General features: G+C 46.8%; 1 protein-coding gene across 1 annotated transcript in view; it reads left to right on the top strand.

Annotated features, from left to right (window-relative positions):
* The window catches only part of LOXHD1 (lipoxygenase homology PLAT domains 1), a 197862-nt gene that overhangs the window by 173403 nt on the left and 4877 nt on the right, over positions 1 to 19582 (top strand). The window contains exons 38-40 of the mRNA XM_052660502.1: positions 10252 to 10422; positions 16342 to 16474; positions 17819 to 17977. Of these exons, the coding sequence (XP_052516462.1) occupies positions 10252 to 10422; positions 16342 to 16474; positions 17819 to 17977 (463 nt within the window). The remainder of the gene's footprint in view (positions 1 to 10251; positions 10423 to 16341; positions 16475 to 17818; positions 17978 to 19582) is intronic.

Below are 19582 nucleotides of genomic sequence, written 5' to 3'. Positions count from 1 at the left end.
AAATTTTGTTATGCAGCCAAACATTTAAGTCACTGTAACAGGGAGAAAGGAGGGGAAGATAAACAGTCTTCCATCATTTGTGGATTCATGTTTATAAGATACAAATGTTCATCATTGCCTCCTAAGTACTCCTCCTCCTCGCCTCCCACACACAAAATGTCAGGGAAACTTTCTCACCAATCTCACTCTCTTTGTTTGCTGGTCCTTTTTGAGATGTGTAATTGCCTTTTCATTCCTGATAGTTCCAGTCCATCCAGTGAATGGTATGATATATATGAATTTGCAGCAATGAGAAGTCTCCAAGATGAACATCCATTTTAAAAGTTTTCTTTTCACTCTCTTCTCTTTCCTAGCTCTGCCATGATTACATCTCCATGTTTATGATGAACAAACTCTCTGATGGACTAACCTCCTCACTGAAAGTTCTTCCTATTGCCTTACCTTACATAAGCCCTCTCCTTGAATAGTCATCATATTTGTAACTATATGCTCAGTCTGGCTCCCTTACTTAACTAGCAGCTCCATGAGTACCATTGTCATATTCATTACTCTTCCCTAATGCCCCTCACACTGCCTCTAATGCAGTGGGGGCTTAATATAGAATTTGTTTAATACCTCTGTTTCAAGCCCTCATATACCAACCCTGTTTTCTTATGCCTCTACCACAGGGAACCCACATTTCTTCTGGATCAAAGTTTTTCCTTGTGTCTTAATACTTTCAAAAAGTGGGTGCTGGTCATGCATTTCAGGGTCATCACTAAGTCCTCTAATAATGGCTTCTCCCCCTCCTCGGACACTATGCATGTATCTAGACGTTCTCAGCTTTCGACTTTCATTTTCCTTCTCTGCAAAAACTCTACACTCAAATTTATCTCATCCACATCAAAACCCTGAAAGGAAAGGGGGACAGTTCAGCACCTTGAAAGTGAAAGTGAAGTCTCTCAGTCATGTCCGACTCTTTGCGACCCCGTGGACTGTAGCCCACCAGGCTCCTCCGTCCATGGGATCCTCCAGGCAAGAGTACTGGAGTGGGTTGTCATTTCCTTCTCTAGGGGATCTTCCCAACCCAGGGATCGAACCAGGTCTCCTGCATTGCAGGCAGATGCTTTAACCTCTGAGCCACCAGGGAAGCCTCTTCAGCACCTTGGACAGCTCTAAAACTATCCACCCATCGTTTCTTGCTACTATTTTGGTTTAGTTTGGCCTTGGAGAAGGCAATGGCACCCCACTCCAGTACTCTTGCCTGGAAAATCCCATGGATGGAGGAGCCTGGTAGGCTGCAGTCCGTGGGGTCGTTGAGGGTCGGACACGACTGAACGACTTCACTTTGACTTTTCACTTTCATGCATTGGAGAAGGAAATGGCAACCCACTCCAGTGTTCTTGCCTGGAGAATCCCAGGGACGGGGGAGCCTAGTGGGCTGCCGTCTATGGGGTCGCACAGAGTCGGACACGACTGAAGTGACTTAGCAGTAGCAGTGAAGTACAAAACAAAGCAGGGCAAAGACTAACAGAGTTTTGTCAACAGAACACACTGGTCATAGCAAACACACCCTCTTCCAACAACACAAGAGATGACTTTACACATGGACATCACCAGATGGTCAATACTGAAATCAAATTGATTATATTCTTTGCAGCTGAAGACAGAGAAGCTCTATATAGTCAGCAAAAACAAGACCTGGACCTGACTGTGACTCAAATCATGAGCTCCTTATTGCAAAATTCAGACTTAAATGGAAGAAAGTAGGAGAAAACACTAGACCATTCATGGATGACTTAAGTCAAATGCCTATGGTTATACAGTAGAGGCAACAAATAGATTTAAGGGATTAGATCTGGTATACAGAGTGCCTGAAGAACTATGGACAGAGATTCATAACATTGTAAAGGGGGTGGAGACCAAAATCATCCCCTAGAAAAAGAAATACAAGAAGGCAAAGTGGTTGTCTGAAGAGGCTTTACAAATAGCTGAGAAAAGAAGAGAAGTGAAAGGCAAGGGAGAAAGGGAAAGATATACCCAACTGAATAATTGCAGATATGAAGGGAACATTTCAGGCAAGGATGGGCACAATAAAGGACAGAAATGGTAAGGGCCTAACAGAAAGAAAAGAGATTAAGAAGAACTGGTAAGAATACACAGAAGAATGATACAAAAAATTCTTAATGACCCAGATAACCATGATGGTGTGGTCACTTATCTCGAGTCAGACATGCTGGAGTGTGAAGTCAAGTGGGCCTTCGGAAGCATTACTATGAACAAAGCTAATGGAGGTGATGGAATTCCAGCAGATCTATTTCAAATCCTAAAAGATGATGCTGTTAAAGTGCTGCACTTGATATGTCAGCAAATTAGAAAACTCCGCAGTTGGCCACAGGACTGGAAAAGATCAGTTTCCATTCCAATCCCAAAGAAGGGCAGTTCCAAAGAATGTTCAAATGACTGTACAATTTATGCTCATTTCACATGCTAGCAAGGTTATATTCAAAATCCTTCAAGCTAGCCTTTAGCCACACATGAACTGAGAACTTCCAGATGTACAAACTGAGTTTAGAAAAGGCAGAGGAGCCAGAGATCGAATTGCCAACATTCGCTGGATCATAGAGAAAGCAAGGGAATTCCAGAAAAACATTTACATCTGCTTCATTGATTATGCTAAAGCCTTTGACTGTGTAGATCACAACAAACTGTGGAAAATTCTGATGGGAATACTATAACACCTTACTTGTCTCCTGAGATAGCTGTATGCAGGTCAAGAAGCAACAGTTAGAACCGGACATGGAACAATGGACTGGTTCAAAATTCAGGAAGGATTATGACAAGGCTGTATATTCTCACGCTGCTTATTTAATTTGTGTGAAGACTGTGTATGCATACTAAGTTACTTCAGCCATGTCTGGCTCTTTGTAACCCTGGACTGTAGCCTGCCAGGCTCCTCTGTCCATGGATTCTTTAGGCAAGAATACTGGAGTGGGCTGCCATGCCCTCCTCCGGGGGATCTTCCTGACCCAGGGATCAAACCCATGTCTCCTGTGGCTCCTGCACTGCAGGTGGATTCTTTCCCTGCTGAGCCACCGCGGAAGCCCTATATGCAGATTACATCATGCAAAGCCTGGATTTATCACAAGCTAGAGTCAAGGTTGCTGGGAGAAACATCAGCAACTAGTGGCAGAAAGTGGAAAGGAACTCAAGAGCCTCTTGATGAGAGTGAAAGAGGAGAGTGAAAAAGCTGGCTTAAAGCTCAACATTAAAAAAACTAAGATCATGACATCCACTCCCATCACTTCATGGCAAACAGAAGGGGGAAAGTGAAAACAGTGACAGATTTTATTTTCTTGGGCTCCAAAATCACTGCAGACAGTGACTGCAGCCATGAAATTAAAAGACATTTGCTCCTTGGAAGGAAAGCTATATATAACAAACCTAGACAGTGTATTGAAAAATGGAGACCACTTTTCCAACAAAGATCTGTATGGTCAAAGCTATGGTTTTTCCAGTAGTCATGTATGGATGTGAGAGTTGGACCATAAAGAAGCCTGAGTGCCAAAGAATTGATGCTTTTGAACTGTGGTTTTGGAGAAGACTCTTGAAAGTCCCTTGGACTGCAAGGAGATCCAACCAGTCAATCCTAAAGGAAATCAATCCTGAATATTCATTGGAAGGACTGATGCTGAAGCTAAAGCTCCAATACTTTGGCCACCTGATGCAAAGAACTGACTCATTGAAAAAGACCCTGATGCTGGGAAAGATTGAAGGCACAAGGAGAAAAGCACAGCAGAGGATGAGATAGTTAGATAGCATCCCTGAGTCAATGGACTTGAACTTGAGGAAACTCCAGGAGATACTGAAGGACAGGGAAGCCAGGCATGCTGCAGTCCATGGTCACAAAGAGTGGGACACGACTTAGCAACTGAACAACAACAACTTCGGTGTAGATGCTAGGCTCTTCAAAGAGCTTGATTCCTTCCTTGTCCCTCTGATTACCTTTGGTCTCCTCATCGCTCTTGGACTTAAAGAAATTCCAAGTCACTAATGCTATCTTCTTCCCTTTGTAAGCAGAGAAGTGACCTCCTCCTTGAGAACTAGACTTTGGATCTAAAAGCAAGATCCTGTCATTGGCAAGAACAGAAAGATTTTTGTGTCTTCAATGAGCCCAAGTGGTTGGGATACTAGGGTCAGTAGAGGACCAAGATTCTGTGCCCAATTTCGTCTTTATAGTAACTTTCTCCTCCAGAGATGAAAGTTTAATTGTTTAATACAGAGCCATACCTAAATCCTTTATTTTTTTCATGCCATTGACTTTTGAAGGAACAGGGCCCAATGATCTATAAAATGTGCACACTCTGGACCTGTCTGCTTGCTTCTTTATGGTGTCATTGCTTCCTTGTTCCCCATATTTCCTACAATCTGAAAGTCAGCTGTAAAGACTTGATTAGATCCAGGTTCGATATTATTTGGCAAGAATACTTTATATGTGGTATCAGGGCTACTTTAAAATGGGACTTGTGTAGTTCATATTACATCACAGCCATCTCACACTTACTGACGCTCACGTCTAATGGTGAATCCAGGGCAGGCTGCTTGATTCCCCCATTGTAGACTCTCCCATCACGCTTCATCTAATGGCTTCTCAGTGATGATCAATTAGAGTTACAAATGGTTTTCTAATTGTGATTTCTTATCCACTTATTAACTGGAATTCTTCTGTAAAAAAAATAAATGTCCCTCAGGCTATTTGATTACCATGAAATATAATTCATAGATGAAAATCAAGATAAATGATTAATTCTCCCCCTTAATTCCAATTACCCAGATAGCTTTTATAATACTGAACAAGTTATAACAAGAGTGTTTATTTTCTAATTCATCTTTTTCCTCTTGCTTTCTTCCTCTGAACTGAAAACTCTAATATATTTTCTTTTGAATAATATAAATTCATAGAAATGTATAGGAGCTCAGAAATCATGTGTTTTAACCCAGTTACTTTGCTCAAGTAAGGAAGCTGAGGCATAGAGATGCTATAATATGTTCAGTTTGGTGCGTTTGCTGAGAATGGGGTCTACAGATCTCCCAGACCCGGGTGTGCCACTCTGGGCATCCTATCTTGGATGATGTGCATGAGAAAGTATTTGTGGAGGGATAGTAGCTAGATTCTGTATTCTTTAATAGCTAGGACTCTCTGATGGCTCCATATCTCATTTCAAACAATCTATTTATCTTTTTAAAGAAATTTTGTTTACCCACATGGACTTTAGCTTGCCAAAGCTATTTTTTAAAGAAATTACTTGAAGAAATAAATTATCTATTCAAGCAATATTTTAAGGGTTTGCACTGAAATTTAAAAGAAGCTGAGAGATCACTATAGAAAGTAAATGTAATTTATCAATTCTGTATTTATTGAGCACTAAGTTGATACACCTGTGATGTAATCAAGAGGTTTAAGGCATAACTTCCACACCTTAAAATCGAACTAGAGAAGTCTCTCTCTCTCTCTCACACACACACACACACAATCACTATAAAAAGGTTCATGTTCATGACCTCACTAGAAAACATTTATTTCCAAGCCGTCTTGGGCAACTGTTCATGGGCAAGTGAATAAACAGATGATGGACGCCATGGGACTGGGGAGTCCGGAGAGTCTCATGGAGGAAGTGAAGCCTAAAGTGTCCAGAGGGTAGGTGGGAATTTAGAGCAGGGAAATCACTTGAAGCCTTAATGAAGATGAAAGATACAGCTAAGTGATGCTGAATAAATCCATCTCACTGGGATGGAGGAGTTGTCTTAGGAGTCTTCCTTACTGAGGCAGGAAATGAGGTGGATGGAGTCAGGATGAAGAAGGCCCTATATATGTAAACACAGGATTGGACCCTTTTCCCCATCAGATATGGAAGGCCACTGAGGAATCATAGGTAGCAGATAGCAGGATGAAATCCGGGAAGTATCTGGCAGTTAGTCTCCCTCCTATTTGGAGTCTGCCTTCTCTTGGCTGGAAAGATTGGGGCCCTATGCTCATTCAATTTTTTTTTTAATTGGTGAAAAATTGCTTTGCAATTTTGTGTTGGTTTCTGCCATACAACAATGTGAATCAGTCATAATTATACATATATTCCTTCCCTCCTGGGCCTCCCTCCCCAGCCCCATCCCACCCTCTCCACACCAGCTCCCCTCTACCCCCAGGTCATCACAGAGTGCCAGGCTGGGCTCCCTGTGTGTTTAGCAACTCCTTACTATCTATTTTACACCTCATTCAGTTTTTAAGCTTTTTTTTCTTGTAATAAACCTCGGAACATTTGGGATAAAATAATTTCACTAGGACAGACCATTGCTCCCTGGTGGGGCTTTGAATTATTTTTCCCCTCCACTCATAGAATGTTACCACCAGTGTCCTTCCTTGTTCTTCCCTATTTAATAATAGTGCACTCATCCATTCAATAAACATTTATTGAATAATGTGCTAATCATTACTCTAGGCACTAGAATATAGTGGTGGATATCAGGCAAGACTCCTGCTCTCTAGGCTTACAACCTAGAGAAGACAGACAGTATAGACAACGTGCAAGAAAATAAAACCAAAATTATTTCAGACTGTGAAGTGGGTGTTTGACCACTTCCAATTTGCCTTGATTCATGGACCTGACATTCCAGGTTCCTATGCAATATTGCTCTTTACAGCATCAGATCTTGCTTCTATCACCAGTCACATCCACAGCTGGGTATTGTTTTTGCTTTGGCTCCATCCCTTCATTCTTTCTGGAGTTATTTCTCCACTGATCTCCAGTAACATATTGGACACCTAATGACCTGGGGAATTCCTCTTTTGGTATCCTATCATTTTGCCTTTTCCTACTGTTCATGGGGTTCTCAAGGGACGAATACTGAAGTGGCTTGCCATTCCCTTCTCCAGTGGACCATAAAAGAGATGGGAATACCAGACCACCTAACCTGCCTCTTGAGAAATCTGTAGGCAGGTCAGGAAGCAACAGTTAGAACTGGACGTGGAACAACAGACTGGTTCCAAATAGGAAAAGGAGTACATCAAGGCTATATATTGTCACCCTGCTTATTTAACTTATATGCAGAGTACATCATGAGAAACACTGGACTGGAAGGATCACAAGCTGGAATCAAGATTTCCGGGAGAAATATCAGTAACCTCAGATATGCAGATGACACCACCCTTATGGCAGAAAGTGAAGAGGAGCTAAAAAGCCTCTCGATGAAAGTGAAAGAGGAGAGTGAAAAAGTTGGCTTAAAGCTCAACGTTCAGAAAACGAAGATCATGACATCCGGTCCCATCACTTCATGGGAAATAGATGGGGAAACAGTGGAAACAGTGTCAGACTTTATTTTTGGGGGCTCCAAAATCACTGTAGATGGTGACTGCAGCCATGAAATTAAAAGATGCTTACTCCTTGGAAAAAAAGTTATGACCAACCTAGATAGTATATTCAAAAGCAGAGACATTACTTTGCCGACTAAGGTCCATCTAGTCAAGGCTATGGTTTTTCCTGTGGTCATGTATGGATGTGAGAGTTGGACTGTGAAGAAGGCTGAGCGCCGAAGAATTGATGTGTTTGAACTGTGGTGTTGGAGAAGACTCTTGAGAGTCCCTTGGACTGCAAGGAGATCCAACCAGTGCATTCTGAAGGAGATCAACCCTGGGATTTCTTTGGAAGGAATGATGCTAAAGCTGAAGCTCCAGTACTTTGGCCACCTCATGCGAAGAGTTGACTCATTGGAAGAGACTCTGATGCTGGGAGGGATTGGGGGCAGGAGGAGAAGGGGACGACCCAGGATGAGATGGCTGGATGGCATCACAGACTCGATGGACGTGAGTCTGAGTGAACTCCGGGAGATGGTGATGGACAGGGAGGCCTTGCATGCTGCGATTCATGGGGTCGCAAAGAGTTGGACACGACTGAGCGAATGAACTGAACTGAACTGTGAAATGGGTGTATGTTAATGTGATAGCAAGTAATTGGGGATGCGGAAGCCTCTGCAAATTGGAAAGGTCTTCCCAAAGACAGGACATTTGATCTGACACTTCAGTGATGAAACACTGGGGATATTCACAGCCGAGGGTATATTGTTGCAGGCAGACAGAAAATGTGCAACATTTCCATGACAAGACTGGATTTCATACATTAAGGTACTAAAAGGTGTACGTGAAATATAGTAAGTAAAAATGCAAGTAGTATGAGATGAAATCAAAATGGAAAGGGCCAACTCATGTCAGTTCTTATAGTTGTTAGTGAGCTGTTTGCAGTTATTCTGAGAGCAATGTGAAGCCATTGAACAGTTTTCCATGAGAAGTAGCAAAATCAAACCTGATTCATGATTTCAAAAGATCGCTATGATGCATGTAGAAGGGTAGTAATTATAGCATTGCATGTAGAAGTAAAAGCTTGGATAACAACTAATTATCCATCAATTAGGACAACATAGAAATCTTCTTGTGTGTGCATACAATGGAATACCATGCAACTATGGAAAGGGATGGGCAGATATTTAGGTACTGATATAGATTGTGAGTGAAAAGGTAAGATGTCAGACAGTGTGCGATGTTTGCTATCTTTGTGTAAAAAGATAAAGTAGGACTCTGAAAGAGGAGATTCTGTAAAGAAATGGATTCTCTAGTGGTGGGATTAAGATGGTTTCCTGCTGGTGGTAGTGATGTCATATGACATCAGCCTTCCCAGAGCTGCCTCTTCCCGTGTTTGATAGGTTCTTAGTGTAGAAAGTCGTGGTAGGATCCCTGTTAATCCCATCCAGCATTTCCAAAACAAGGCAATTAAATAATCAGTGAGCGTGAAGTTAAGAGTGAAGCTTATTTATCTTACAATGGTTGGGGTTAGTCTGCTATTTACCATGGAAGGAGTTCCTTTGCAGAATCAAACTTGAACTGAGAGCTGAAGATGGGGTGAGACAGTGCCATGCCTTCAGAGGAGAGAGGAAAGGGGGGTATGGGGGAAGAGAGCAACCTGCTAGCACGCACCAGGGCAACCCTGGTCGGGCTGCCTCCTCCTCTGGCTGTCTTCACCGCCCTGATTGCCTGTGGATAAAGTTAAAGGCAGCCCAGAATCCACACTTCCCATCATCCCACTGCTTTTCTCTCTCACCGCCGTGCCTGGAACTCTGGAAGTGAATTCGGGAGTGAAACCTGCCCAGGATATAGAACAGAGTGAGTCTGTTATTTCCACTTAATATTGTGCTGGGCTGTGCTTAGTTGCTGAGTCATGTCCAACTCTATGTGACCCCATGGACTGTAGCCCACCAGGCTCCTCTGTCCATGGGGATTCTCCAGGCAAGAATACTGGAGAGAGTTACTGTGCACTCCTCAAGGGATCTTCCCAGCCCAGGGATCGAACCCAGGTCTCCTGCATTGCAGGCAGATTCTTTACCAGCTGAACTACCAGAGAAGCCCCCACTTATTACTAACCATTTGTTATTTACATTTTGAATTTAAATAAAACTTAAACTATGCATGCAAAAAAATTCTTTGTTGATAAAATAACACCACTTTTTAACTCAACAGAACCACTGTAAAATTTAACTTGTTCTGGGACTCGCTGATTTCCACTTTCAGTAAAGACACCTATATTTTAAAACATATGAAGTACTTTTTACACCAGGAAGGAAGCTATAGTAGGACTGCCAGTATGTATGCTCTGCCCATGAGCCTTAATATCTGCTCCCTGTGGACTGGGTGACTGGAAGCATGTGTCCATCTCTGTGTGTCTCTGTGTTTATAACCCTTGAGACCAATGGCAAGATCTAGAGATGTTGCTTCGGGCAGTGTCTGATCCTCCCTCACCATTATGGAAATGGCTTTTTGTTGGAGAAGCTAGGACTGCCCTTCCAACCCCAAGTGGCATGAGAAGGCAAGATGTGAAAGTAAAGCATATACGTGCCTTCCTTGTAGCCTTCTGCACATACTATGGACACACAGAGATCCTCTAAGAGTTCCTGAACGCAAGTTAAGGATTTTGCAAAGAGAATTATTGGGTTGGCCCATAATATCTTATGGAAAAACCTAAACAAACTTTTTGGCCAACCCAATCTATTCTCTGGGCTAGAGGTATCTCAGAGGTCATCTAACCCAACCCCTCATTTCATCAGCATGGAGACAAAGGCCTAGAGAGGACAGAGATCTTGTCCAGGGCCACACAGCCAGCAGATGTAGGGAGCAGAAGTCTGAAAGGGAAGGAAGAGCCCATTCAGCCTCCAGCCCCGTGTCTCTGTTCTCAGGGATATTTCCTGGCTGGCACCTGAGCCATGTCGACGTGAAGGACAATTCCCGCGACGAGACCTTCCGCTTCCAATGTGACTGCTGGCTCTCCAAGAGTGAGGGCGACAGGCAGACGGTCCGCGACTTCGCCTGCGCCAACAATGAGATCCATGATGAGCTGGAGGAGACCAGTACGTGGGGACACCAGTGGGCCCTGCTTAGATGCAGCCTGGGCAGAGGGAGGGGGGACAACGTTGGAAAATCTAAAGGAAGATCTCTCATAGCTGGAGGGGAATCAGATGCCCAATGAGAGAAATAACACTGGAGCAGTGCATAAGTAAACACCCTAAGTGTTGCTTCGTGAACCTGAGACAGCCAAGATACTGGTGCCAGCTCATGGCCCCAGACCACAGGGACTTATTAGGTAGCAGGAAAACCCACAGGGGACAAGCCCACCCTGGGCAGTTTGATGTGATGCTCTCTCTGGTTTACTTTTTTGTCGTGGACTCTCTCCAACTAATGTCTATGGCAACAGCCACCAACTCAGGCCTTCCTGAAAACAGAATGTGAAGGGAGCCAGCATCTCCACCAACAGCTTTCTCTTTGGCTCCTTCCTCAGGGCATGTGTAAAGGGGAAGAGTAATTGGTCCCTAAGGTGGATGGCCATCAAGGACCAGGGAGGTGTCTCTTTAATACAGATGCCAGTATCTGGGTCCAACAGATTTGATGAAGGCTTATCAATAGCAGAGCCTGATGTAGAGAAAGGATTTTCCAACCTTTTCTTATTGCAGCTAGCTAGTTACTGTAACACACTTTGCAGTAAGACTTAAACCCACAAATCTCAATAGCTAAATACAACAAAATCTGTTTGTCATTGATGTAATCAGTCCAGTGTGGGTGTTTGGCAACAGGCCTTCCATGCTGTGATTCAGGGGCCCAAGCTCTTCTCACCTGTCTGCCATTTTCAACATGTGGCTCCCACATTTCTTGAAGAGGAAAAAGAGAGCTGGGAGAAGGCACATTCTATACTTTCTTAACACATTAACTCATATTCTATGAGTCATGTAGCTCCACCTAGATGCAAAGGCACCTGGGATTGTAGTACCTGGCTGGACAGTTGCCCTGGGCAAGCTCTGTACATCACGAAAGGGAAGCATGGGTGCTTGGTGGAAAGCCACTGAGCCTTCTGCACCATGCCATCCAAACTGCCCAGTGATGGACTCAGCTGCTTGGAGAGGGGTGATCACTGATGGTACTGGGAGCATTCAGATAAGGGCCAACCACTCATCTGTCAGCCTTCATGTATGAGGATGCCTGCCCTAATTCAGAGGGTGAATTCCCAGCTTCTCTAACTGTACTAACTGGGGGCCCACTTTTATTTTAGATGCTATGAACCATGCACCTTGCTTTGTGATTGTTAGTTTCCTTGTACTGAACTGTACCCATCTGTGTTTTCCCTACGCAGCTATAAGCTCCCAGAGGTCAAGGACAGAATCACTCTGCAGGCTTTGGGACTTAGTAGGTGCACAAATCATTAGAGCTCAGCAAATGAAGGTTGTTTTTCCTTGGGGCCTCACAATCTCCTTAGTGGTGGAGGCTAATGCGTAATTGCTAACATGAGCAATAAAGGCTCCTGGGGCCCTTGGCGTTCAAGGGAGGAGAGATTTGTGAGGCTGGGAGCATAACCATGGAGTTTCCTTCACAGATTTCCCGCCAAACAGCTTGCTAAGACCTATGGAATTTGGGTTGGTAGGGAGCTTGGTAGAGGGGAAGCAGTGCTTGCATTAATTCCAGAAGGATGTGTGTGAGACAGAGATGGAAGGGCAGGAACACCAAGCCCAGGAATGGTCTGGATCAGTCTGTCATTACGAGGCGCCTGCAGAGGGCAGGGTGCCCAAAGGCCAGTGACACCCATGTCCACAGATGGAGGCTCATCTTAGGGAGAGCCAGGGATACAATTCAAGCCAATCATTCCAACCTCAGCTATCTTTAACCAAGTGACACAGCCTGGTGTGGGTTCTGGGACGCACTAATGAATACACAGCCTGGTGTGGGTTCTGGGACACACTAATGAATAGGGCAGAGATCCTGCCCTCATGGCACTTACATTCCATGTCTGTGTCCCCAGGGGCATCTCTGGGCACTTGACTTGTAAGAATAAAGACCCTCTCATATCTGAACAGAGCTTCATGTGTGTGAAGGTGCTCCACACATCCCCTGTTCTCACTGGATCCTCATCACCCTACGCCCACCCTATGAGCTTGATAGGGGCAAATTCACCTCTCTCTATCCTAGGTATGGAAAACCAAAAACCAGAAAAGTGAAGCCATACATCAAAGACTTAGCTGTAGCCAGTAGGACTCATATGACCTGATTCCTATCAGGACTCATCATACCACGGTCTCTGTGTCATCATTGGGCCTGGCTGGTACTCCAGACAGATCAGCTACCCCACCTTGTTTAGCATCCTGTTTGCTGCCTCACCTCCAATTTTTGTTAGCCATGTCAGAAGCTGCTCCCCATCCTCTGTAAGCATCAGCCTCTGTAGGTGATTCCAATGTGCAGGCAAAGAAGAAAACCACTGGCAACTTTTAAATAATGCTGTTATTTGGGTCTCACCCCAGAGATTCTGTGTTAAGTCCTGGACAGTAAGATCATGTGCTTATGTGTGCATAAGCGTGTACACAACACACACACACATGACACCTAGGAGGACAAAAAAAAATATCTCTCTGGGGCATGCAGTGTGCGTGCTAAGTCACTTCAGTCATGTCTAACTTTTTGCCACCCCATGGACTGTAACCCTCCAGGCTTCTCTGTCCATGGAATTCTCCAGGCAAGAATACTGGAGTGGGCTGTCATGCCCTCCTCCAGGGAATCTTCCCAAGCCAGGGATTGAACCCGCATCTCCTGCCTTGGCAGGCGGGTCCTGAGCCTCCTGGGAAGCCCCCTCTCTGGGACATCCTCCAGCAAGACCAATGCCTCCCCCCTCTACAGCCCCCTTCCTTCTTATCCACCCCTACTTGAAGCCTTTTCAGGCTGCTCAGTCAGCCTTATCTGCGACATTTCCAGTTCCGATACAATCAAGCCTGATGACCAACTCCCCAGGTCGGAGGACTCACTCTCCACCAGACAGCTCTGTTTTAAAATTCATCTTTATGATTATGTTCTTGAAGCTGCCATCTATTGGCAGTCCCAATGGAGGCAAACAGAAAACTTCAGGAGAGCTCAGGACTTGGTTGTACATGCCCAAACCCCAGCCCTAAGCTGGCTCCAGGAAAAAGGGAGCATGTTGGTGCCTGGAACTTGGAGGTTTCAGGTGGAACTGGCTGGGGCTTGGCTGTCTCCAGAGGCTCCAGTGGTTTCAGTATGTCCTTGTCCCCTTCTCCTCTCAACTGTTTCTTTCTCTACATCGTGGGAAGATGGTGGCTGGTACCCCCAACCCCATAGCCTTCTAATCGAACAGCTTTGGTGGAAGGGAAGAGAGCATCTCTTAAGGAATAATTCTGATTGTCCAGGTCTGGGACTGTCATGCAAAACCACACGGGAGGAACTTGCAGAGCCAAGAAGGGTCCTGGCAACATAAGATGGGGGAGGTGATGTGGAGCAATAAGCTGCAGGTGCCCACTGGATGCCCAGGTGTCCTCTGGTGGTGCTCCTCGGTGCCTTGTGACCCTGCTGTCCTGGCCTCGAGGCAAACACCTATCTGTTCAGGAGCTGCTCGTGTGAGGTGTGTTGAATCTGCTCGGTGCATCCTGGGCTTCTGGTTCATCTCTGTCTGCAGATACCATGCCCAGAGCACAGGCGAGATGTCAAGGGCAGACAGCTCCGCTCTCTCCTGTCCTGCCACATTCATGCCCACGAAGCCCACAGTATCTTTGTTAGTGGCCCCTTCATGTGAATGACTTGCCTGGTGGCTACGGAGCCACTTTCTCCGGCCAGACTCCTCCCATGGGGGTGTTGGCCCCGGGGTGGGCCCCGGGGTGAGCCCCACGTGGATCCCTGCTAGGCTGGGCTGCTACATGCCCCACCCTGTCAGGTCCCTGGTCCTCCTCTGTCCTTTCCTCCCAGCAACCTATAAACAAAGCTGAGAGTCATGCCTTCCACATTTTTATCAAGTCATTTTCCAAGGTGGAAATAGGCTGATTGAAAGACCGTTGATGCAACTGGCCACAGTTGTTTATAATCCGTCTGAATGTCCTCACTTACATGCCTTCCCTCTCTGCCTCGTCTTTGGGGCCATGAGGAGAGGGCTGGTTATGATCCACATGCATGTCCTCCTTGAGCTGATTGCAGGAAGCAAGTGGCTTCCTAGTGTTCCCTGCTTGCTTCCCTGGGTGCTGACAGTCCATTTCCTCTACAGTGAAGGATCCTCTTTGAATTCACAGTTGTCTGGTTTGCACAAACACCTTGCCCTCCCTGTGTTGGCTTTGAGCCCCCAGCCATGACTCATTCATTTCATGCCCTGGTGCTGTGAACGGTTAGGCCTGCAGAGACAGGTTCTTCTTCCAGGGCTGCGCTCGCTGTGGATCTCCTCCCCTATCCTGGGTTCTTTGCCCGGATGCTCTTTATCTATGACTTGAGAGAAGTCACAAAGGCAACAGGTCACTGAGAGGCTGGGGTTGACATTACATTGAGCTGTAGACATAGCCATCCCTTCTAATTGTCTTTATCACATTTTGAGATAAAAGCACAGAAATCAAACTATCTCTTTGGATCTGGAATCCCAAATCCTCAGTGACTCACTAACTGCAGGAAGACAAATATTGTGTCCTCCTGTGTGCCAGCTCCATCCGAGCTGGTCCATGGGGAGTGGGGCTGGATCTCATGGATCTCGGGGATCTCAAGCCCCCCCCCCCCCCCCCCCCCCCGCCGCCCTCCAGTATCTTTGCTCATGCTCCTTCCCCTCCCCCGCTCCTAGAGCATCCCTCAGTTCTCTGTTGATCACAATCATGAATCTTCTTCGAGGCCAAGCTCACACAGTGCCTTCTTCATGGAGCTTACTGCAAAGAGCCCAATCATTCATTATTCACTCAACAACTATTTATTGAGTGCTTATGTGCCAGGCACCGTTCTGGGCACTTGGAGTCTATAAAGAGCAAAACAAAGACCCTTGCCCTCATGGAGCTTACATTCAGGTGGGAGGGAGGCATACAATAAGCAACAAAATGATAAGTAACTGCTTAGCATATTAGAAGGTATCAGAAGATGATAGAGCTCAGTAGAGCAGGCTGGAGCCCTGGGGAAATTGGGTTGGAATTTGGTTAGGGTGGTCCCTGAGAAGGGGACGTCTGACTAGGACAAGAAGGAGTAAACCAGGTCAACATGGATGGAGGTGGGGAGAGGAAGGGGATGAGCCACAGACAGAGCTCTAAGGCAGGAGCAGGCCTTGTGCTGCTGGAGTAGCATGGAGGCCAAGCAGAGTGAGCAAGGCGGGGAAAGTGCTGAAAGATCAGGTTGAAGACGTAATGGGAGCCAGATCCGCTCTCTTCCCCTTGGTACTTGTGCCCTTTGCTGCGGGCTATTCTCTTCTGTTGTATAGTCAGTGTGTTTCCATCTGGGGCCAGAGATGAGTGCTAGGGTCACCCAGAGGTTAGCCCAGTCCTGGCACTAGACACCCACTTAACAAATGAAACAATGCTGACCCGCTTGTGGGAACTTCAGGGGAGGGAGGTTGTGATGCTGAACTAGACACCAAAGTGAGAGCTGAGACAAGACAGAGGCTGTTTGCTAGAGAAAGTTCCAGGCTCTTCTGAAGTCTCTCCCACCTGGATCTTCCCCTCCCCTTTCTGTAGCTGGGCCCTGACTCTCCTCCCTTCTCTTTGCTCCTGATCTTCACTTTGCATCTCAGAGACTCCTCCATCCCTGAGAGCCAGGCCCCAGCATCCCTTGGGAAACTCATCCCCTCCTTGTGGTTTGTCCCCAAATCGAGGCAGGCTCTGTTGACAACGCCTCGATTGTAAAGATTTTAACCTGTGCCCCAGCCCCTGCACTTAAGGCTGTGGTCTCAGACCAGATGTAGGACCTGAAGGGAGAGGCGGGTTTGCTTCTGCCCCAGTGGTGGGTGCCGCCTCCCCTCTGCTGACCGTCTCCCACCTTCTCCACCGCAGCCTACGAGATCGTCATAGAAACCGGCAACGGAGGCGAAACCAGGGAGAACGTCTGGCTCATCCTGGAGGGCAGGAAGAATCGGTCCAAAGAGTTTCTCGTGGAGAATTCTTCTAGACAGCGGGCCTTCAGAAAGTAGGAAGAGGGGGTGCCCACAGGGGAATGGGGATAAGTGGGGTGGATAAGAAGGGGACCCCAAGAGCCAACCCTTTTAGTTGGGGCTGTAAATATACAAATGGGCCTAACCAGCAAGAACATACTGAGTACCTACCGTGTGCCAACACCATTCCAGCTCTAGGGACGCAACAGGAGCTTTAGAAAAGGGAAGGGAGAGGACTGTCATTTAAAGAGAGCCCCCTCTGAGAGACTAGAACCTAATTGTTCCAATGACTAGAAAAAGAAAGGATAATTATGCAATATGATAGAAGTGCTAATTATGGCCACAATGGCAATCATAGTACAATATAAAAATGTTTCAGATTCATATGTTGTACACCTTAAATTTACACAATGCTATATGTCAAATGTATTTCAATTTTTTTAAACTTAATGCAAAACTACAACAAAAATCACTTAATTACAGCAAGTCCACTATGTGGCAGGACTGGGAATCACACAGATGTTATTCCACATCCTTGCAAATGAGGAACTCACAGTCTATTGAAAAGGGAGAGTCACCCATGAAAATGCAAATAAGACAGCATGGAATTCGGTTCTAGTGAGAAGCAGGGAGGGAGGGGAGAGCCTCTAAGATGCTTCATAGGAAAAATCAAAATTAGGTCTCGTGTAACAGCGCCCCCGCTCAGCACTCCCAGCTGCCTGCCACGCCCTGGAGAATCTCACGTCTTCCTGTACATCAGAGCTGCCTCCAAACTGCCCAGATGCCCACTTCATCTCCCTGCTGCCTCCAGAATCTCTTAAATAGAGCCTCCTCCTCCCATAACCTCATTTCACCCTCTATTCAATAACCCCCCTTCCTGAAGATGGGTTGAGCTGCCCCACCCCCAAAAGGCAGCCCACCCCACTTCTTTTCCATTACCCCTTCCCTCCCTGAACCTAAACTCCAGCCAAGCCAGCCCTCCTTCCAGAAATGACTGCACCTCCAACCTTGTGACTTTGCCAAATCAAGTCCCCATCAGAAGATGCTTCCCTTCCCCTTCCCTCTGCTCCCTGAATCTCATCTTCCTCCTCAGCCCAGTGCTGAGGGCCCAGGGCCTCACCCTCCTCCAATACCATCAGCTATTACCAATCACTGATTCTGGGAACAGGCAGCCTGAAGGGCTTCTTAATGGTTCCAATTGTCTTGTTCCAGAACTAGACGGGAGCCCTCAAGCAATGGAGGCCTGACATCAGGTCTCGCTTGCCAGTCTATCCCTGTTCCTCAGACGAGCACTTAGGATACAGCTGGCACTGAATAAATGCTTACTTCCTTCAGTGGGCATGAGCAGCGCTCACTGATGGTACCTTTGTGTCCTGCAGGGGCACCACAGACACGTTTGAGTTCGACAGCGTCTACTTGGGGGACATTGCCTCCCTCTGCGTGGGCCACCTCGCCAGGGAGGACCGGTTCATCCCCAAAAGAGAGCTGGTCTGGCACGTCAAAACCATCACCATCACCGAGATGGAGTATGGCAACGTGTACGTGCTGGGTCTCCACCCTCTTCCCCCAGGGAGGCCTACAGCCAGACCATGGGCAAGATGGCAGGGGGCGGGGAGGTGTCCACTTCAAGGCATCTGAGTTAGAAAGGAAAGAGGCAGCTGTACTGGTTCTTGAATTTTCTGAACCAGAGCATTACCCCAGAGGCAGGGGACTAGACTCGAGGACCTTGGGTGCTCCAGCCTTTTTATCCAGTGATGCTTCTTTGGAAGGAAAGAAGAGCCAGTCAGGCAGTGCCAGACAGCTGAGTCTTTCCTTCCCTGCCCCCATGATCACTGTGTAATGACAAAGAAATACAGCTTTGAAGCCTGCTGCTCCACAGTCAGAGTGAATGCCCGTCATCCCTGTGGGCAGAGCGGGGACCAGCAGAGAAATCCCATGCCCACCGCTCCGAGGACCCCAGATAAGGAGCTTTAGATTTCCCCCTCCAGGGCCTTCTGAGGACATTTCTAGAGGATTAAGGGTCTTAGTTACCTGGGTAACAGTTCGCAGCCATCAGTTTTTCTAATTAAAACCGCTTGGTAACTGTGTTGGAAGCCAGAAAGAGCCCTGAGGCTCTAGAAGGCAGAAAAGACACTAAAAAGGAACCAGGAGAGGATGATGGGGAAGCAGAGGGCAGCATGTGCCTCAGGGAGGGTAAGCCCAAGGAGAGGCTAAGACAGCCGGGCTACCCCCAGAACCACTGTCCACCCCTCCGTGCCCCACTCATGCCCCTCCTGGGCTGGCCCTGCTCTTGACAGCATCTTTCACAAGAATCACAGCAGACAGAAGCAGCAGCCCTGCCGGATCAGCAGGTCCCAGCTTCGGCTCCAGCCTTCGGGGCCACAGCCTCTCAGGCAATGTCTGTCCACACTCTACCTGCACCCGTCGGCTCCCTGGAACTGGCCATCTCCAAGCAAGATTATCCTTTGGGAATGGAGCAGGAAAGGGTTCTGACATGTGAACTTGTGTCTTAGCTATCTCAGGCTGCTGCGACCAAATCCATGGACTGGGTGGCTCAGACAGCGGGCCATTCTTTTCTCACACCTTGAAGCCTGGAAGTCAGAGGTCAGGGTGCCAGTGGGGTTGAGTTCCCGTGAGGCCTCCCTTGCTAGCTCATTGGAGAGGGGAGACCTGGTACCTCTTCCTCTGTCCACTAGGTGGCCCTAGTGAACACAGCTGCCAGTGCGGGAGACATAACAGACATGGGTTCCATCCCTGGGTTGAGAGGACCCCCTGGAGGAGGGCCTTGCAACCCGCTCCAGTACTCTTGCCTAGAGAATCCCATAGTCAGAGGAGCCCAACAGGCTATGGTCTATGAGGTGGCAAAGAGTCAGACACGACTGAAGTGACTTCACACACACACACACACACACACACACTTCTTCCCATAAGGGCACTAATCCCATCATGGGTCCCCATTCTCATGACCTCATTTAAACCTAATGACTTCCCAAAGTCCCATGCACAAATGCCGTCACATTGGGATAAGAATTTGAGGAAAGACAATTCAGTTCATAGCAGCGCCCTCTCAGGCTGCAATGTTATATTGTTGTTCTTTGGGGGAAAACCAGCTGGGGTACAGTAAAACCCTGTAGGAGTCACTG

Source organism: Budorcas taxicolor, chromosome 22 (assembly GCF_023091745.1).
Source record: "Budorcas taxicolor isolate Tak-1 chromosome 22, Takin1.1, whole genome shotgun sequence".
In the NCBI taxonomy this organism is placed as follows: domain Eukaryota; kingdom Metazoa; phylum Chordata; class Mammalia; order Artiodactyla; family Bovidae; genus Budorcas; species Budorcas taxicolor.
Note: the sequence above shows the minus strand (reverse complement) of the source record. Positions and strands in the feature narration are given on the sequence as shown.